This window comes from Dermacentor variabilis, chromosome 5 (genome assembly GCF_050947875.1).
Source record: "Dermacentor variabilis isolate Ectoservices chromosome 5, ASM5094787v1, whole genome shotgun sequence".
Lineage (NCBI taxonomy): Eukaryota > Metazoa > Arthropoda > Arachnida > Ixodida > Ixodidae > Dermacentor > Dermacentor variabilis.
This window is the reverse complement of record NC_134572.1, coordinates 168633744-168655898: the sequence shown is the minus strand read 5'-3', so window position 1 is coordinate 168655898 and position 22155 is coordinate 168633744. Positions and strand designations below refer to the sequence as shown.

General features: G+C 45.4%; 1 protein-coding gene across 1 annotated transcript in view; it reads left to right on the top strand.

Moving 5' to 3' along the window:
* LOC142582031 (kinesin-like protein KIF2A) overlaps window positions 1-16211 on the top strand; it is a 38966-nt gene extending 22755 nt beyond the window's left edge. The window contains exons 10-16 of the mRNA XM_075691453.1: window positions 288-398; window positions 782-849; window positions 8922-9039; window positions 10450-10551; window positions 12228-12300; window positions 14260-14322; window positions 15615-16211. Of these exons, the coding sequence (XP_075547568.1) occupies window positions 288-398; window positions 782-849; window positions 8922-9039; window positions 10450-10551; window positions 12228-12300; window positions 14260-14322; window positions 15615-15799 (720 nt within the window). The 3' untranslated portion in view covers window positions 15800-16211. The remainder of the gene's footprint in view (window positions 1-287; window positions 399-781; window positions 850-8921; window positions 9040-10449; window positions 10552-12227; window positions 12301-14259; window positions 14323-15614) is intronic.
* Window positions 16212-22155: the final 5944 nt, after the last annotated feature.

The window sequence follows — 22155 nt, the reverse complement described above, 5'->3', positions numbered from 1 at the left end:
CACTCTAGGGTTCCCTGTAGCACATTCTTGCTCTATCAGATAAACTGACAGATAAGCTACGTAGTAATTCGATATGTGAAAAGTCTTTCAGCGAGAAAGACAACGAAAATGAGGGGCTCGGTATTTTGTTGTAACCCGTGATGTACTGATATTGTCAGTGAAAATGAAAAGTGTCCTCGTAGTGGCTCTATCCTTCTGGCTTTCACCACTGCTTTTTTTTCCCGCTGTGTGCTTCTCTCGCACAATTTTCCTTTCAGCTGAAATTGTCGTCTTTACCTTCTACACAGGAATGCATCCGCGCTTTGGGTCGTCGTGGGGCCCACCTTCCGTTTCGGGCCAGCAAGCTTACACAGGTCCTCAAAGATTCGTTCATCGGCGAGAACTCTCGGACCTGCATGGTAAAAACGTCTTTGTGTTGGCAGTCTTGAGCTCTATATCATTCAATCATTTGCCTCATATCTAGCGTGGCAATCAGCATTGCTATTACGCGTCAGATTTTTCACTTTTAAAAATAAAATTGTAATGTAGTCGAAGACTTAGTACTTAGTCTCAGTTGCTGGAGATTTGTTCTCTATCCTAGCAGCTCACTCGGTACAGAGTTTTAAATTAATGTGAGTTTAATCGGAAATGCCTTCTCCGGCCATCATTATTTGGAATGTGCGACTGAGATTTATGTGGTGGTGCTACAGACCCTTACGCAATGACTGTTGCAACTTCAGAGAGGGATTAGTGCAAGTAGTTGGCACAAGTAGCTTGTATTTTTTTCTTTGCTTGTTTTCAGATTGCAATGATTTCTCCAAGCCTGAGTTCTTGTGAGCACTCCCTCAACACACTGCGTTATGCAGACAGGTATGACCTTTGATCTGGTGCCTGATTTGGCGAATGCATAAGTCTTTGTTTGTTGTTGAAACGATTCCCGCATAGCCGTAGTAGTCACTCGCAGTAGTTGCATTCCTGGAAAGTAACAGCACCTCAAACCCCCAAGGTGGCTTGACACTGCTGCCACCTGGGCCAGTATGATGTTTACCTCCCGTTCGCTCAATTTTATACCTTATTACCCACCGTTCATGACTGGTCAATCATTGCAAAATAGGCAGGGCACCGTTCAGACAATAAAAACGCAAGAAGAAATAGCATATCAATACAAATATTCTAATATGCCATCTCAGTTTTCTCTTGTACTACAGCAATAAAATGTAGGGCAATTTGAGCCGCTATCTTGTACGCGTTCGAAAAGCGGCTTTCGGTTTCGTCTCACGCGATTGTCTTATGCTGCGCCGATATCGCGGCCTAAGCTAATCGTGTGAGGCGAAACCGAACGTAGTCTTTTCGAACGTGTACAAGATAGCGGCCATGTTCTACAATGACGGTTGGTTGCCATATGTGGGATTGCGCAAGCTGTAATTCAGCCACAACTCTAACAAAATTTGGTAGTAACGTCAAACTTAATTTCATTTTATGTTTAAGTTCATTTTTATTTGCCTAAAGACCCGAGCTTCGGGGGTATTGCACAAGGGGAGGGGTCAACATTAGAAATATCATTTCCTTCATCATGACAGGTGCAATATAATTTTACCTGGTAATGCTGATGGGGAGGTGATGGCAGCGAATAATTCAGGTATTCTCAACTTTAATGATTGGTGTGGTACTTGACACGAGAACCATAGTTATGACGATGTTTGTCGTAATCTATATTCTAAGGGTGTCGCATTTCGAATCAAATAGTGAATGTTCGAATATTTATACTCGTGTATTGAATGTGCGCTATCTTTTAATAATCGGTACGTCCGCCGAAAGACGCCAGGGTGGTCGCTACTTTGACGCGCAGCCTTTCTTCGGCGCGTGGTCTGTCTGGGTAAAATGTTCCTCCATATCAATGGGACCAATCGAGTATATATTGCAACGCGGAAAGAGGTGGCAAAAACGGGATGTATGGAATGCAGCACTGCTTGAGCACATGCTCCTTGCGCCAATAAAATTCAATAACGCAATCATTGACGCGCGTGTCCGCACAGGCAGATTCACGCAGTCTGAAGATTAAAGGTGCCCTAAAGCCAAGCCTAAAGAGATCCCGCAACACCCGTCATTCAAGTCAAGAAGTGTATTTCACGTTAAGCCAGGTTCTGAAATACTTTGCGGCAAGCGGACTTTAATGCGTAGAGCGGAAGCAGAGTTAGTGGCTATTAAAGACCACCGTTGATTACTTTCGCGGTGCTCCTACTCTTTTTCGAATGCCTTGCACTGCGAAACCTACGGCGGAGCAGGGCTGCGATCACCGCGCTCCGCCTACCCAATGAACCTTTAGTGTAACCTGCACTTCCAGTCTGATTTCAAACTTTCGTGCAGCCGTCACTGCTTCCAATTTTGCCGCATGTGACGTGCCAAAATATGAGGCTATGCCTCAAATAACGTTGAGTTCAGGGAGCCTAGTCCTTTTCCTGTGGTAAAGTGCACTATGTAGCTACGCGCGGCTGTGTTTTCTCGCACTAACATGGGTAGCACATTCTTTCGTACTTATGTATACGCTAATCATTAAATTTCATAGCGACGGACGACACCTCGTCTTTACGTTCCCACGCGCGCATATTGGCAAAGCGCACATTGGCTAAGCGATTGATGCCGCACTCTGGAATCGCGTTCAAAGAATTTCTCATGCTACAACTTCGGCGGAATTACAGTTCGAAGGTATACCACTGAGGAGACGACGTGTTCCAATCAGCTAATGTTATTGAATTCCTGGGTTTCACGTGCCAAAACCACTATTTGATGATAGGGCACGCCGTAGTGAGGGTATCCGTATTAATTTTACACGGCTAGGGTTCCTTACGGCGCACCCAATGCACGGTACATGGGTGTTTTCGCATTTTACCTCCATCGAAACGGCCGCCGCATGCCGGGGTTTGCTCCCGCTCCCTCGGGTTTAGTAGCGCAATTGTATACAGCCACTATGCCACCGCGGTCGGCGTTCCGGTGGCCTCTTCACGTGCCTGGAGTACGGAGCAAGAAACCTTCCTCCGTGCCCTGGGGCCACGTGACCAGAGACCAATCGGAGCACAGGGTTGTCCTCTGCGAGCAGGCTCGTCGTGGTACCCTGTAGTAGCTGCGGTATCTACTCTGCGCAGCAGACTGCCGGAGAACTTTATCGTATTTTAAGGCGTAAGCCTTTGGTGGCTTATAAGTGTCCGGGCGCAATCGGTGGTGGACGCAGGAAAGCGGTGATCACCGGCGAGGGGAGCAAGGAGAGGAGGCGCCATGCCAGTAGCGCTGTGCGAGTGGGCGCATGGGAGAGCGCGAACATGCGCGTGGGGGTGCGCGCACATCGGCGACAAATCTTGCAGCCATAAGGCTGTGATTGCATCCCATGCTCGCGGCCACGGCGGCGTCCGTTCGCAGAACAGTTCGGACAGCAGCAACAGAGGCAGTCATAGATATGATTTCGCCTATCGCACTTTAGCTCAGCAAAGTGTCCATAGATTTTTTTGTCCAAGCATCGTGCGCATGCGTGAGTTGCGAGATGCATCTGGGGATTAGAAAGACAGAAAGCTGTGCTAGTTGGTAAGGATTCATTATGCAAAAAGAGGTGAGGCGTGCAGACAGGCGTGCAGTAGAGAAGTGTTCGTGCTGTCCACTTCTCTACTCTGGTCCTGTCTGAACGCCTCACCTCTTTTTGCCTCTGGGGAGTTCTGCTTTTCTCGCCTTTCTGCCTTTCCCGGTCCACTGCAGTACCACGGAGGAGGACGCGCATTGCTCCGCTTTTCCTTAAAAGGCCTTTTACCAGGCCACAAACCAAATTTTGGTTATAAGCTGGAAGTTGTTACGTGCCCTATAAGGAGTGTTCTACCGAAATAATTTCTCAAATTATTACAATAATAGCAGAGGTAGAAATACTTGAAGTGGCACGAACCTATGATTTAAGAACGCGAGCGTCACCGCCAACATAGGCACTCTCTCCTCTTCCCCCGTCTAGACTCCGCAAGCAAAATTCTTTTTCTTCGCTCTCCAATAGTGGAGCCAGAGGATCGCGTTACGAACCGTTCACACGCCCCGCCTTCTTTATTTTTTAGCGGTTTTGTTTAGTGGCGCACTTTCCGGTGACTCTCTGCGTGCGAGCGGTTGCGTTATTCTCGTTTCGCGCAGCGGACGCATTGGATCGCACTGCACGAGAACACTTGATCAGTGTCACAATTACGGGCAATGAGGGAGCCGCACGAGGATGAATGAGCATGATCGCGGCACTGAAGCACCGTAGAGAATGAGATGGTTTATCTGCGGAAGGATCGACATTTGGGCGAGTTGGTACTGGTTGAACATCTTGAAGGGGCAGCGCAAAAAAAAAAAAAAAAACGACGACAGAAGGCAGGAACACATAGGTCAGCGCTGTCCTATGTGTTCCTGCCTTCTGTCGTCGTTTTTTTTTTGCGCTGCCCCTTCAAGATAATTCTCTGCGCGTGACTGCATGACGTGGGAACACGCAGAGGAAATGGAAGTACATGTATCTTGTTACGGTACTAATTAAATCAGAACCACAAGGACATTCTGTTTGTATGTTATTCTTAAAGCGTATGCTGAAATAGACAAATAAAGCTTAAACAAATAGCTTATGTTACCTAGACTAATACTCAGTCACGTGTTACTATGAGCAACGTCACAGTACATCTACGTAGGTGCACTTGCGCAATATACGTCGACTTTCTTGCTAGGGAGGAGCGTGGCGCCCGCGAGCAGAATGGCAAACGGCTCCTTTTTTGAAATTTAAACTCGTTCCGCTGTGCACAAGAACATAATACTCGGTAGACGCAATGGAGGGCATTGTATGCACTGCGCTTGTCAGCTCAAGAAGGCCAGACTTGGCGAGGGGCCCTTTAACCAAGCTGCACTACGCGACAGCAGACGAATACTCCGTAATAAGCTCTCACCCCAACAAGCCATAAATATGCACTGGACGTACCACAAAAGACCAAATATCGAAGACGTTTAACGACATGTAGTTCACATCGATAGTAATGTTCCATTAGTACATGTAGTCAAGCGTTTTTCAATGGGCGTCGAATGGCTGTGATTTGAACATATCTTGCACATCCAAAGCTTCGGCGCATTCATGGTACATTGTGCATTTCGACTAGATGAACCCACCATGCCGCAGAAATACAAGGAAATTGTCTCAAGTGCCTAATAGTGAGATTCCAGGAAAGGAAAAATTGCGCTGTTGTCTGTTGCAGCACCGCGGGCCGCACATTTACTTTGTTTTCCCCATGTTGTGCATGTTGGAGATCCTACGAGAGGGAGGTGTTCCTGAATTGCGAAATATCCATCTGTTCATTTTGAAAAGATTCAAATTGAGGTATTAAAGCTCAGAATTTCAGTTATGACTACATTTGTTTTTTTGTAACCTGGCTAAGAAAAATAAATGTCCAATTTTGCACGACCTCTGCATGCACTGCTGGACACTGTGCGTCAAAAACCAAAACTTTTGATTTTGGTTGCGTCATTTTTCTTTCTCATACATAGACGCTTTCTTTTTCAGTTATATATATTACTGTACTCATAAAAGTATGTAAGCTTTAAATTGCTGACATATTTGGGCAGATTATAAAGAAAGAAAAACAAGCTTGAACTCGCAAAATCTTTGACTTCACACCGCCGCGCATATGAAAGCAGCACGCGCCTCGACGCAAGCGCAAGGTAATTTATCACGCGTGAGCAGCATGAAGTGTGCTTGATTGGTGAGTCTTTTGTTCGGTTGAACATGGCCCAAGTACGTATATACTATGCAGAACTGTACAGTTGCGTACTAAAATTTAGACCTGTGCTTCTGACTACGACTCGTGGTACGTTTGTTCGCCTTGCGGAGTGCTTATAGAAATACCCTGAAGGTAATGTCTTGGTAGTTCATTTTCAGACACGTTTGTATCACTTGGTTTCTGCGCACCTTTTAAAGTGTCAGTTATTTCGTATTTGCAATGCTTATCTCTAATTCTCTAGCAGCATCATGTTTTTGGCACTTCTGTGGTGCGAGAAGCGGCCTGAGCGAGTTGCTTATCAAGATGAGCATTCCAGCTCTATATTCTGCTTGTGTGGATTTTCTTTTAGTACGTATTTCTAAAGATAGCTAGACGGTGCTGGCTTCCTATCTTTAATCTCGTGGCCCCAGAACCAGGGGCTGGAATGGAGGCCATGCCCTTTTAGTCCATACTCTTTTCGGTCGTAGCCTTTTAGTCCGAACCCTTTTAGGCCATACCATTTTCGTCATTCATTAGTATGTGATACCACCTCCTACTAATCAATGTTAATGTTTTATACAACTGTGGCATTGTGACTGCTAGCCATTTTCTGGGTGCTGACACCATTTTCTCATTACTTTTGCTTTAGTGAAGTTGAATTTCCAGAAATCTGTTTTTATTGTAGTTATTTTTTTACACCCACGTTTAATCTGTTTGTATACAGTTAGAACTTGCCCTTAATATTTTCATACATGTGCCTGGCTGGGTGCGAATTATGCTTGCAATGAAGCTTTATTAATTCTGTAAATAAAAAGTTACGTTTATATGACATTGTGAGTGTCACTTGTGTGCCTTACCTTGTGCTTATTGAACTCACTTTTTTCATGTAGCCATTGCAGGATTAGTAATAATTCACAAGGAACAAAATAGAGATCTACGATTTTGTGAGCCCAGTTCTCCCATTTCGATGAGCGCTAGGACTATATATAAAGTTGAGTCACCTTATCATCCACTAAAGCGGATGAAGACGTGAAAGCCCGGGCACTCGCAAAATATTCATTAAAATTACTTCTCATTCGAATGCATTTCGCACGTATTTTCTCCGAATGAAGATGGTAGGCTCGAGTGCCTTAAATAAGTCGACTTTAATGAACTGTACCTTAATTAACCTTGCCTTAATTAACAGTAACGGTCCTGGGTTCGTAATTCGTAAATTCGTTCCTAAGTTCATAATTAACTATCTTTATTAGCGTTGTCTTAAGTATCTCGCCCTAATTGACACCTAATGTGTACGTTAGACTCCCACCAAGGACCGAGTACGAGTGTCCTAATTAACTGGACCTTAATTAAGTGTACATTAATTATATTCACCCGAATTAATTTCAAATGTTATGGGAACTCTACCTTAATTATCTGTGCCCTAATTAACTTTGACCTTTTAACATCAACGGTCGTGGGCTCAACTTGCGCCAAAGTTCGATGATTAGAGTACTTTAACGATCCTAATTAGCAATGTCCTAATTACCTTCGCCATAATTAACCCCAAATGCCGTAGGTTTCATTCCCACCAAAGGTAGAGGGTACGAGTATCTTAACTCTACCTTAATTATGGTGCCTTAATTAACATCGCCCTAGTTAACACCAAATGTGGGTTCGAGTGACTTAACTCTATCTTAATTAACTCCACCTTAATTAACGCCAAAGAAGATAGAAAGTTAGACTTCCGACCTTCACCATGCCAATTGGTGTCCAACTTGGAGCTATGGCCGGTTCGCCAATATCTCCATGTTGGATGTGGGTTCGAGTACCTTAACTTCGCCTCATGAGTGTTGCCTAGATACCTCATGTGGATACCTTATGAGTGTTGCAATCTATACATTTTGACGTTTACACGTTAACATGTTAGCGAAACATTTCAAATAAGCTCAGCAACTACTTGCCGACAGTGGTGATTACTGTGGCACTAGTGTGCCTCAGCAGATGTACCACTGAGGGCAAAATGAACGCGAACCGCGAAGCGTGTGGCTGAAGCATAACTATAAAGGTACAGTGCATGCCGTTGGCTAGTTATTGTGCACGTGCGTGGTCATGTGGTTTCCGCATTACGTATTTGTAATGTTATTTGAGAAATAGATATCTATAGAATGTGTGCAATGTCTAAATCATGATGTTCTATGGGCATCTGTGGGGCATAAATGGTTCACTGGGTGTCTATTGGTCTTTTATTTATATTGTCATATTGTACCCACGGCAAAGAATGTAGCAAATGCTGAATATTCAAACAACTATTTATTGGGAGAATCTGAGCTCAGTAAAGCAAGTGCACTCAAAGTACGATAATAGCTGTGAGCAGAGTCCGCAATCGTCAGAAGTCTGATCTGCGGGTCAAGTGCGCTGGCTATTTTATGACTCGTCAAAGGTTTGCTTGTATACGCTGGAGCTCGCGTGGCTTCCATAAGTTTGAACAGTATTCACATCGCGCATGTAATCCGATTACACGAGGTTCGTCAACGACATAACACCAGATATATTCCGCTATAGGTCGAGTATGTTTCGATACATAGAGGCGTGTCTTCATTCCATTGGCACTTGATTCCATTCAAGACATGCTATTGACAAGAATATATCTTGCAGATCTTCATACTTATACTAAGCTGCAGTTGGCACTGAACACTGGTTTTGTGTTTGCTTTACTATGCCACACTGTAAACTTAGATCCCTATGTACCCACTTTACTGATAGCTTGCGAACATTTTACAATGCGTGCAGCCTCTCGAGCATGCGTACTACTGCATTCTTGCGCAAATTTGGTAAGCAATAAACTTTGTGCTAAACGTCCTGATACTTGATTGAATAGTTGGTTTTTGTTGCTCATTTGATGCAACATTTGGTTCCAAATCATCAATTCAGTATTTGCAGACACATATATTTCGTAGGCACTGTGATTTCCAGTCAGCCTCATTTAAATTTATATTCCATAAATCATTCCGTCCATATTTATGTTGACATTGACTTGTAGTACAATTCCATCAGACGTTCGGCAACTTGACTAGGCAACCCAACGTGGCAAGTCTAGTCAGAGTAGCATGTTCGCGTTTTAAGGTCATTGAAAGTTGGCGCTCGTCTCTTGCCCTTCAGGCCTGCCAATTGGTGAGCCACTATTTCGTATTTCAGTCATATTTCTAATGGTGCACTGTGCAGAGTGAAGGAGCTCGGTGTAGTGGACAGACCGGAGCTGGAGCCTGCCTCAGACCAGGACGCAGAAATGGCTCCAGGAAGTCAAAAGGAAGGCAACCTGATTCTGTCAACAGCCTATGATGTGAGCTACGTCTTTTAATGTATTGCCATTAGCAGTATTTGCTTACTTCAGGCGTTACGAGCCTAATAAATGTAGCCTCTTACGCCGACCAAGTTGTCGAAGTTGTCTACTAGCTTGGACAACTATGTATGTGCTCTCGGTCGTGATGGCGCCGTGCTCGTCCCATCGTTATTCAAACTTTGTGATCTGATTCCTATGTCATCGTCACACCTTGCACGCCGACCTAGTGACCCAAGTTCTCTTCTAGCTGAGGCCTATAGGTATTCGCTTGTAATCGTGATGCCGTCGTGGTCGTTGTATCGTAGCCGTGGCAGTTCTGTCATTCGACTCTCGTTATAACACCGTCGTCATGTAATTGTCAGCACAGTGGTAGCGCATTCTTTGTCATACCGTCATTGTGATGTGGTCGTGGTCATTATTGCCGTCAGTCCAGTTTCTTATCTGAGTTACATGGTGTCGCCATGTGGAGTCAGTCTTCGTGATGCAGTTGTCACCACGCCATTGTCATTCACTCATCTTCATTACATTGTCTTTGTCCCATAGTCATGACATCGTTGACATTGCGTCGTTGTTCAGTCATTGCCACACGTTCCTTCATAGTCGTAAAGCCATCGTAGTTCTATCATAGTCATTCGAACACTGATATCCCACTTCGTCATGCGTTGTGGTCACGCCATCGTCATACCACTGTCGTCATAATGTCATTGTGACCTTGTCGTTTAGCATCATGACTGTAATACGCCATACAATTGTTCTAATACGTATTGCTTGGTTCCGTCGACGCCGTTCCTCCGTAATTGAGCCTAAGCAGTCTCGCATAATTGAATCATGATTGTGTCACCATTGCCATGCCGTATCGCGTTGTCATCAGACAGCCATTGTCAGGCATTCGTTGTCACACCATCGTCATTGCGGCATCGCAGTCGCAATCTAGTCCCATGTCCTCCTTTTGTCGTCCTCGTCATGCTGGCGTTACACCATCGTCAAAATTTCAGAATCGATGGCTCATTATCGTATTCCTTTTTCGTCATTCCGTTGTGGTCAGAGCGTCGTCGTCATACAGGCGCCGTCATGCCGCCATGCTCCTGGGCGACCTTGCAAACGTGCGCCATAGTAAAGCAGGCAGTTGCCTGAGAGAGGGTGAGCCACATATAGCCGAAGTAACGGAAGTTTGAGAATGACAACTTTTATAGAGACGAGACTTCAGCATTATGTGTCGCTACATTGCTTCAATTCTAGTCGCATTGCCATCCACATTCATCGTGTGTTCTCTGCACTTTTTTTCTCTTCGAATTACAAGGATTCTGCATTTAACCAGCGCAGATGCACTTCGCTCACTCTTAATTTCATTTCGCCAACTAGCAATTTCGTTTTCATGATGAGATTTAGCATTTAAAAATTGATGTGCAGGACATGCAGATGGGTGACAGCATGCACAAATTCCACGAAGCCCACTCCCACCTACAAGCGATGGAGGAAGATATCCTGGATCTGCACAAAACTGTGGTTGAGGTGCGTGTGTACGATTTTCTGAACTAGTCGGCCCATGATCGTGCTAAGGCACCCGACGAAGTTACTTGACAGCACTTTTAGCTGATAATGCTAGTAGTACAAAAATTAATTCTCGTGCAGTATTTGCACACTACTGTATTCAATGCTAAACGTGCATGTACCCGTTCAGTCTAATCCCGCCACCCTGATGGGGCTCATAAAAAATTGGTTGTTGTGGTTTATTTTAGACGGGAAATATACAGCGCACGAAACTACAGATAGCATGAAAGGATTTCATAAACCTGATGTACTGCTCTAAAGGACACATGATCAGCAGAGGTGTCTTCAGCGCCCGATGAAGCGATATCGACGGGCACTCCTTATGCCTTGTCACATCTGATTTCTTCAGGAATGGTGCATGGGACTTTGCCTTTACCATCACGGATATTGCGGTACAGGGATTGCATGCGAAGAAATATGATGCTGCACTAACTTGCCCATCCCTTTATCTTTGCGAAATTCCATGACTTGATTGCCCTGAACGTATAGAATGATTTAAATGCAATATGTCGCTTCTATAGCGTAGGAAGTAGATTTCATTGAAATCGGCTTTCGTAACGATAGTCATGCACGTGTCCTGCATAGAAGGGTGTCCTTTCACCATCTTGTTACTGGGAAATAATGCTGGCTATGACAGTTGGCTGTTAGATAAGAAAGTTTAAACAGCCCGGCGGTTGTAACCTTCCAGTTTTAATGGAAATTCTGTCATTAGCTTCCTATAAAAGGTACAGGTCGGTCGATGGCTAGCAGAACCTGCGAGCGCGAGGCTTATGCTGAGCGCGGTGGCAGGTGCCGGAAGCCACAAAATGTAAGCCCCGAGCGGAACGCCGTCAAGGCGGTGCATGTCGCACGTCGTCTGCTGCCAAGCCACCCCATGGCTTGACCCACACACGTCATGTGTCTCGGTTTGATGAACGCGATTCATAAAGTTTCGTTTCGCTGGCCCGCCATCCAGACGTTATGATGGAAAGGAATAGATCTTTTAAAACAGTCTTCGCTGCAAGAAGGCCTCTTCATCTCATACGAGCTTCGCATTTCGACATTATCCCACGCTAGACAAAGGCATTCGTTTCACGAATGTAGCGGGGAGTGACCCAGCGCTTATGGGTCAATAGCATCGCGAGCAGCTGGCTCGTGGCACTGTTGTGCACCGCATGACTCGATGATGCCTGGCTACGTTATGGTGGTCTGTGGAAATCGGAGATCTAATCCGTTGTGCCATGGCGAATCAGAGTTATGTAAAAATTGTCTTATTGCTGATGTCTTCGCCATCTACACCCCTACGGTGGAAGGTGGTGTGCCTGTATGGTTTCACAGCATCACGGTTGGCAGTGCTCGAATTGAAATGTTTTCTAACGTAGTTCCGCATGACGAAAGTTGCACTACTGGGCAACCGCTCACGGGTGGATGGAAGGAGGTGGTTCAGTAGCAGACAGCGCACGGCATACTTTTTTGCGGCGTCCCACGTTTGCGTTTGCTTTGCGGCGCTGTCGGCGCCCCGTGCTTCACTGAGAATGTGCCGCGCCCTCCCTTCTTCCAACTGAGCTGAACACTGAAATGTGAAACCCCAGCACCACCCCCTTCAAGGGGTGTTGTTTGTTCTTGAAACAATAATCCCCATTTCCACCCGTTCTCAGGCAAGCGAAGCATGGATGCACCAGGACATGGACCTTCTCGCCATGACTGCTGAAGTTGACTATGACCTTGACCGTAAGCATGTCCGGATCCTACGGTTCTTTTATGATTGGTTGCTTTATAAGGTACATACTGAAGTAACCATGTAATGGTTCAGCTGAAAAACAGTTTATGTGGAAGCTCCAGGCTTGCACGTAGGTTGCCTGTAGTAAGCAGACTACTAGTGAAGTAGACATCACATTGCAGCTGCATATTGCAGGAGAGCGTTCTTTTGAAAATTCAGCCAGGGAAAAATATTCCCGTTATAGCAATTATAACGACAGTAGGGTGTGCTTGCGCCAACACAGTGCTATCCTAGATATGATGGTGTTTGGGGAGCATAAGTACCGCGTGTTAGTCATTCGATCAACTCTATATTTGTGAAAGAGCATGCCAGAGAGCATCGGTGAGCAGTTAAGTTTAAGTGGCCCATGCCCATATTCGCGCTGTCTTTTCACGTGTCCAGGTAACGGGATGAGAGGTGTGCACACATGAGCTACTGGCACTTCTCATTGCGCCCGCATTGCTACTGTGACTGCTAGCGGGCACTGAGTAAAATTTGTTCTTGTTTTTTAGGCATTTGACACCAAATAAGAATACGTCTTCAACTTGTACTGCCTGTAATACTGTGAACATTACTTCACGTCATGAGCTTACTGTCGCTTCTTTTCCACCCTAATAGTAATTAATTGCTACCGTAAGGAGAGCAAATCCACCAAGCGTAGTAAGTACTGCAAAATATAATCGCCAGAAAGTCGAAGCATCGCCAGCGATCGTTAAGCATTAGACTGCGCTAAGAAAAGTCCTTAATTTTATCGATCGTATAAGCTGCACTAAACGTTCGTTTACTAATTAAATGACCAAGGATGGTTTGACACAAGCAGCGGCCAAGATGATCAGATTTCAGTCGATGAGCGCGAAGGCTGGCTGTTACACCGCAGGCTTGACGAATAGCTGTTCCAACGTGAAGCGACAGCTTAGTGCTACCACTCGTGCCACTCGACTCCGAAATTGAGATTTCGCGCCCTCCAACGCAATGTACGCAGAAAGAAGGCGAGCAATTCAGCCACCAGCCATCTCTGCTCGCATTAAACTTTTGCAGCCGCCGCATATTACCCCCAAGGTAGAGCGCGCTGATGCGCTCAGTGGCACCGGCAGCTGGCGCGCGCTTTATCCCGTAACCTCCAATTTTTGACGCGCGGAAAGACGACGCGCATAACGCCACCTTCCTTTTCGGCGACTCAGCCGCAGGATTTATCCTCCCCCTTTCAGCACCGAAGAGACACTAGCTCTCCGACTTATTCACACCAACACATTCTTACACAGATGCAGCAAAATGTACCCACGTACATGTCGCGGCATCTGCCCCTGGTGCGGCGACACACGCCGTACACTCTTTCACATATCGTGGGTGTGCGGGGGCGAACCTTAACACTTAAAGACGCCTAGCACGTCATTTGAGTGGTGGGAGGTACAGTTGACCGGCGATGCCCTGGCGGGACAAGCTCTTGTCCAGCAAGCGCGTCGACCAGCCATGGCCATTAGAGTCCTGGAATGAGGACGCCACCCACTCGACCTCACGGCCAACGACCTCGATGGTCCAAGTAAATGTTTTCTCTCTTTCTAACGGTTTCCCTCGTATCCGTAGTCAAAGGCACGCGGGGTGCTATCTACTAGTCCTTGGACAATACGCGGCACATCACGGCTAAGACGACGGCATCGTCAGAGGGTCCAGATAATCACCATATCCTTAAAAATCGACTTTGCGAAAATTTATGCGCGTCACCCACAGATATGCATGATTGTAACGACTGTGCGTGTGTGTGAATTGAATGAGTAAGGTGTCACCTTGTAAGAATAAATTTAAACCAGCGTTTCTCTTCAGGTGGCTATATATATATATATATATATATATATATATATATATATATATATATATATATATATATATATATATAATATATAATCGCTTACTATGGATTCACTTTCATGCAGTGTACGCGCAGAAGCTCAAGGATTTGCTGGCTGCGAAGATGGAGGTCTTCTCCAAGTTCAATGGTTTGTTTATTCATTTCATCCTGTCGATTGCAGTGTCATTGCCATACCAGTATAGAACAATCAGTTATTGCCAAGCGCCTTATGGCGCTACGTAATTGCATCATTTTAGCACTTCTAGCTGCACGGAAGCCTATACAGTCTAGATAATATTGCCGCTGTGTCTGACTCTGCCAAGATTGCTCTGCCAAGATTGCGCGTCAAATGACTCTGCCAAGATTGCGCGTCACGTCAATGGGCAAGCTTGCACTCTGAAAGGTGGTCAACAGCGACATCTCAACGAGCAGTCGGCACAATTATGTCATTGATCTAAACTCGCGAGTAAAGTGTGTCCGCTATGTATCACTGCACATTCCAGAATCGTCACTTCTACTCGTATACATTCAAGAATGCGTCTGTAAAGGTACGTCCTCCCTTGCGGAAATACGCGCTAGCAAGGCGGCGCGCTTATTTCGACAGCGCTTGTCGTGTCGTCTTCTCATCTTGTGTGCCGTGTACGTTTTGCGCTTTTAAGACCAGGATGGAAAGCCAAGTCCAAGCTGCTATTCTAGATAATTCTTGTCGCGAAAGCGCCTTTCGCGGCGCGCGCTTATTTCCGGAAGTGAGGACGTACCTTAACACAAGTGCTGTTACTATCTGATGCAAGACATTACGGACACAATACGCGTATATAGATGGCTCTGTGCAGCAGCGAAAACTGAGAGTAAAAAGCGCATCCGGCGAAGAAGTAAAGCACGGTCTGATTGACATTCCGAGGAATGACAGCTGTTGTTATCGATTGCAGGCAACTTGTTCGTGATGTGGTGCGCTGCCGCACAATGTGTTCGACAGAGCTCAAGAACCCTTTGACAAAGAAGGCTTTGTTCACCCAGGCTTGATGTTTTACCGATGGCACTCGCTGCCTTGGCCAGAATCTCACAATTTGCCATGCTTATGCCGCGATTTAAAAGCCTGTTGGCTCCTTCTAGATTGAGAACAACCGGCACCTACTTTTTTCGGTGTCCAGAGACTCGGGGAAACCGAGCATACTGCTTGAAACATAATGGGGCTGTGATACGTGTGATGTTGTGCGCAGACAACTGGGGTGAATTTTCAATGTGCAAACGTTTTTTCGCAGTATAGCCACGTAATTTTTTCATTGTGCTAGTTTTGTCAGCTTTTATCTATGCAACGGCCTATCATATAACACTAACTTCTGGAAATTTGAAGTTCGAAATATTTTAAGGCATACTCGGGAGCAGGAACTATTCCTTGTTGAGGCTTTGTCTGTTTACTTCTGGCTATCCCTGCTTCAGGAAAACTGACTGCATTCCAGCAACAGCTGGCCGAGGAGGAAAAAATTAGCATGAACATCAAGCGGCCTCTGAAGGGATCAACACGTGCACAACGGTCGACCAACGTTGTTTGCTCCCTTCCCGCCTCGCCAAACAACATTTGTGAAGACCAGTGTCACTCTCAAGCTTGCACATACTTTGATTGAGAGGGAATGCATGGCTTGGCCTACGTTTTTTTTATTGCGGACGATGCCATAGACCTCCACTATATTGTGTATAATATATTTGTACGCGTTTTTTAAAAATTGACTGCCCATTTTCGTATGCAATCTTCTGTACATAATAAACTTTTCGCTATTAAAGCAACTGGGTGCGGGCCGGGGTGGCGCTTAGGCGGAACATGCCGATTTTTATTTTAATTGGCTTAGCTACCAGAACCTCATGTACACATCACTGCCAGTTTATTTTCGCACTCTTTTGCTTGAATATAAAATTCACATGCAACGCGTATGTGATCAGACAAATGAATAAATTTTCTATGAGCAAACATTCGTTGCCAGAGCCTACCTGGCCAGGACTAGACTTTATTGACCTATGTAAGGCTGCCTTCAATGTAATATAATTGTGCTATGCAGTAGCCTTGCCTTATTTTGATGTCGGCGCGAGAAAGTCTCGTCTTGGCAGTAAAAGTTAAGATGTATACTTTTTATTGTATCGATCTTTTTTTAGTGCTTTCGCAGTCTTAGGCGTAAGTACGCAAGTCTAGCGACACATTGCTGAGAAAGTATTCACGTGCATGTGGCTATAGTGATTTCTCCGCGTGATAGGTTTTTTACCCGCATTTCTGAGCCTGGCTTCGCGGATTTGCCAACAGATATTAAGAAAAAATGTGTATTACTTTATACCATGCAGGTCATCTCTACTAAGCTCCTTGATCATAAATCTTAAATGGACACTCCAGGCGTAGTTCTTCGTTGGCGTCGCCGTGAGGTCCCATATAAAGTCCACGGCCGATAAGATCGCCGTGCGCTGTATGTGCGAGTGAACGCTTCCTACGGTGAGCCGGCGATCGCATCTTATGCAATCTCGCTCACGCAAGTGAGGAAAGCAGGGAGGCAGCGCGCCGTCCTCCATTGCGCGCAAGGATCGAGGAGGGAGAGAAAGGACGTACGCGTTCTACTTAGGGCGGCCCGGGCCCGCTGTGTATTGAAAGCCTTCTGCGATGGAGATTGTGTCCGCCACGCGATGTGCTTTTGTGGCTTAGGTCACCTTAATGCGAGACGCGGCACGGTGAATTCATTCGATGCTGCAGCCGCTCATCTTCATTCCAGAGGTCTGACAGCGAGTTTCCGCGGTCATCGAGTGAGATGTGTTCATGGTTTCTTGTGCGGGCGTAACACCATGCTTGTTAGTTTAGTTAGCATGCCTGCATGCTTGCAGTGACGCCTGAGACCGGCAAAAGATGCCGAGAGTGGTTGGGGCTATACTAATCCAGGTACAACCAAATTGGGAAGAACCGGTAAGCTTGAACAATGACACTCCCTTACCAGAACAGTAATTGGCCTCCCTGGTGCAGTATTCCGCCGCAACCGATGGCCTTCAGTCCCCAGCGGCTGCGGAGCACCTCACCAAGGCGGCGGTCAGACTTGCGACGCAGCAGAGGGTGCGAAGAATCTCTGGGTCCGGACAGGCCACCAATGGAAACTGAACCTTGCAACGTTTAGCACCTGAACCCTCTCGAGTGAGGCTAGCATAGTAGCACTCTGCGAAGAACTATCAGACATCGTTTGGGATATTATCGGCCTTAGTAAGATCAGGACTTATGAGGCTTACATACTGCTGGATAATGGCAGTGTCCGCTGCTATAGAGGTCTCCCGGATAAGAAGCAATACGGGGTAGGTTTCCTAATTCATAGGACATTGCGGGCAACACGGACGAATTCTGCAGCATCAACGACAGGGTAGCAGTAGTCTTAATCAAACTCAATAAGAGGTATAGATTAAAAGTAGCACCTACATACGCTCGAATGTCCAGTAACGATGTTGAGGAAGTACATCAGTTTTATGAGGATTCTGAATTAGTGATGAGAAAAGTGCAAACGCGATATACAGTAGTAGTATGTGACTTCAATGCAAAAGTGAGAAAAAAAAAGTGGGTAAACAGGCAGTTCGCAACTACAGTGTAGATTCTAGAAACGCTCGAATAGAGATGCTGGCAGATTTCGCAGAAAGGAATAAGCTGAATATAATGAACACCTTTTTCAGGAAACGTAGCTGGAGAAAATGGACCTGGAAAAGCCCTAATGGTGAAACAAGAAATGAAATTCATTTCATTTTTTCTGCCGCTCCCAGCGTAATGCAGGATGTAGGAGTGATCGGTAGGGTAAAGTACAGTGATCATAGGTTAGTCAGGGCCAGGTTTCAGCTCAATTTGGACAGAGAAAGAATAAGATTGGTCAAGAAAAAACAGGTCAACATAGAGCAAGGGTCAAATCAGACACATTTAGGCTGTTACTTGCAAACAAATATGCAGCCTTAGAACAGAGAGGTGATGATGACATAGAGGTAAGGAATAAAACGCTAACGAGACTGGCTTCAGAGGCAGCAATTGAAGTGGGAGGCAAGGCACCAAGACAACCAGTAGGCAAGCTCTCCCAAGTGACAAAGGACCTAATAAAGAAACAGAGAAGTATGGGAGAGGCCTTTGCCCTGCAGTGGGCGTAACAAGGCTGATGATGATGATGAATAAGGAATGAAAGTGTCTAACTCAAGAGGCATGACACAATTTGCGGAACTGTCAGAACTGATCAACAAAGCGAAGATAAGTGATATTAGAAATTATAACTTGAGAAAGACTGAAGAAGCCGTAAAAAATGGGCGCAGACAGAAATCAGTGAGAATGAAACTTGGCATAAGCAAAACCAAGATGTATGCACTGAAAGATAAGCAGAGTAATATGAGAAATCTCGAAAGCATAATAAAAGCTGCGGACGATTTCTATACTGACCTGTACAGTACCCAGAGGATTCGGGAGTACTTTTCAAAACAATGAACAGTACACAAACTCCTATAACTAACGAAGACGTCAGAAAGGCCTTGCAATGCATGAAACTGCTTAAAGCGGTAGGAGAGGATGGAATAACAGTCGATTTAATCAAAGCTGGGGGAGACATAACGCTAGGAAAACTGGCGGCTCTCTATACGAAGTGTGTATCGACTGCAAGGGCCCCAGAAAACTGCAAGAATGCAAACACTATACTAATCCACAAAAAGGGCGACGTTAAGGAACTGAAAAATTATAGACCCATTAGCTTATTTCCAGTATTATGTAAAATATTTACCAAAATAATATCCAATCGAATAAGAGCAACATTGGAATTTCGTCAACCGACGGAGCCAGGCTAGCTCCAGGAAAGAATACAATGGATCCCATCCATGTCATTAATCGGGTTAACGAGAAATCCTCAGAGTACAATAAACCTATGTCTTTCCTATATTACGAAAAAGCATTTGGTTTAGTAGAGATACAAGTAGTCATAGAGGCAATGCCTAATCAAGGAGTACAGACCGCTTACGTAAATACTGTGGAAACTATCTACAGAGATTCCACAGCAACCTTAATTATACACAAGAGAAGTAGGAGGGTAACTATACATAAGGGGGGCAGACAAGGAGAGACAATCTATCCAATGCTATTCACTACGTGCTTGGAACAAGTATTCAAGCTATTAAACTGGGAATGTTTGGAGTAAGCATCGACGGCGAATACCTCGGCAACCTCTGGTTTGCCGATGACATTGTTCAATTCAGCAACCCTGCGAACGAGTTACAACAAATCATGGAGGACCTTAACAGGGAGAGTGTAAGAGTGGGGCTGAAGATTAATATGCAGAAGACAACGATGATAAATAACTGGGCTAGGAAACAAGAGTTCAAGATCGCAAGTCAGTGTCTAGAGTCTGTGAAGGAGTACGTTTAGCTAGGTCAATTAATCACAGGGAAACCTGATCATGTGAAGAAAATTCACAGGAGAATAACAATGGGTTAGATCGCATACGGCAGACATCGTGAGCTCCTGACTGGGACCTTACCGTTATCACTGAAAAGGAAAGTGTACAATCGGTGCATTTTACCGGTGCTGACATATGGCGCAGAGACTTGGAGACTGACAAAGAAGCTTGAGAACAAGTTAAGGACCGCGCGAAGAGCGATGAAACGAAGAATGCTAGGCGTCACTTTAAGAGACAGAAAGAGAGCGATTTGGATCAGAGAGCAAATGGGCATAGACGATATTCTAATAAACATTAAGAGAAAAAAATGGCGCTTAGCAGGTCATGTAACCCACAGATGAGATAACCGCTGGACCATTAGGGTGACATAAATCGCACCGAGAGAAGGAAGGCGTAGTCGAGGACGACAGAAGACTAGGCGGTGAGACGAAATTAGGAAACTTGCGGGTGCTAGTTGGAATCTGTTGGCGCAGGATAGGAGTAATTGTAGATCGCAGGGAGAGGCCTTCGTCCTGCAGTGGACATACATAGGCTGATGATGATGATGATGTTTACAAGTTTATACGGCCAATTAAACTGCTATCCTGACTTTGTATTGCTTACTGTCCACTAATTTGCTATCACATTCAATGGTTCGCCTTTTGGGCGAAACTGCCACTTTTTCTTGATGCTGACTTACGCTCTGGACATGGCGACCACCGCAAGGATTGTAGCTGTCATTTTTTATATCTGCTAGAGGGACGTAAAGTGTGGTCAGATGCGAATTGTACATTAGCATGTATAGCCTCCTATTCGCTCTCGCAGGGAGTGAATATTTCATCGGGAGCCACGAGTTACAGTCCCAATCTCAATAAATCGTCCTAATGCACCTGCATTCTGAACAAATGTAACTGCAGTTTCACACTTACATGCCATCTATTCTGCAGAATTTTTCTTCCTACTGAACTGGTGGTGTATAAAGCGGGAACCTATGAAATTCACTCATATACCTGATAGGAGCACTTGATGGAGCAAAGAATTCGCAGGTTGACAGATTGTGCCGCGGCCTTTAAAACTGATGGTAGCACTAAAAGTGACGAACACACGGTGACACGACGACACGACGAGGAGGCAGCGCTACGACGAGGTAACGCCGTCGTGTTGTCTTTTCATCGTGTTCGTCCCTCGTCAATTTTAGCGCTACCATCAGTTTAAAAAAATGCATCACCAGCTAGCCCAGCAACAAGATTTATTGATGCCGCGGCCTATTTAATGAATTTCGGCGCCAAGCTCGGGCAGCAATGCTAGCGATAGCCATGCTGCATGAAAACGCCGAGAAAGTGCACATTTGCTTTATTATCCTCAAGGGGCTCTTAATCTCACTTCTCGTCCGTTTTTTTCAGGCGAATGCCTTAGACCGCTCATGGGACGAAAATTTGACCGTTAAGCGTTATGGCACCAAAATTGAAAGGCACAAAAATTGGGGATCGATGTTGCGGCCTTTGGTGGGAGTCGGACTGATGACCCTCGGTGGAAGGTCATCCCACGACCTGTGGTGTTAAGGCAAAGCTAATTAATGCATGGTTAGTTAAGATAGTGCTGATTACGGCAGTCGTATCCTCGACCTTTAGTGGGAGTCGAAACCACTTGGAGATATGGGTCAACCGACGATATATCCAAGTTGGATTCTAATTGACATCTTGAAGGTTGAGAGTCGAACCCATGACCTTTGGTGCCAGTTGAACCCACTACTTTTGGTGCTAATTAACGTGAAGTTGATTAAGGCACTTGAAGCCGCGACCGAACCTTGAAATATGGGTGAACCAACCATAACTTCAAGTTAGATTCCAATTGATATAGTCAAGGTCGAGAATCGAACCCACTACCTTTCGTGTTCAGGCGAAGTAAATTAAGGCATAGTTAAATACGATAGAGTTAAGGCACTAGAACCCAATATCTTTGATGGGAGCCGGACCCACGACTTTGTTAATTAGGTCGAAGTGAATGAAGGCACAGTTAATTAGGGTATAGTTACTTAAGGTACTCGAACCCGCGACCATTGGAGGAAGAGAAAGTAACAACGCATTGGAATGAAAATGTGAAGTAATGCAATGAATGACTCGTAAGCGCGCAGACTTTCGCCTTAGTCCTCTTCAGCATATGCTAAAGTGACTGTCCACTTTTCCTACTGGCAGCTGGTGCATGTTTGAGTGAATATCGGCGGCACCATGAACAAGAATGAGGTGCAGCTGGTGTGGTCTACTAACAGACGTGACAGGGGCGATAGCGGCACGTTCTGTCATATATGTGGTTGGCCTTCACACTGCTTGTTGGAGACATTTGCGTGCGAAAAAGCACATGTATGTTAATATCGCCACCGGCCATTTGCTTTGCTTGTCGCCATAGCCATCATCAGCCTATTTTTTATGTCTACTGCAGCACGAATGAGTCTCCCAGCGATTTCCAATTACCCGTGTCTTGCGCTATATGATTCCAGCTTACGCCTACAGATTTCCTAATTTCGTCACACCACCTAATTTTCTGCCGTCCTCGACGGCGCTGCCCTTGCCTTG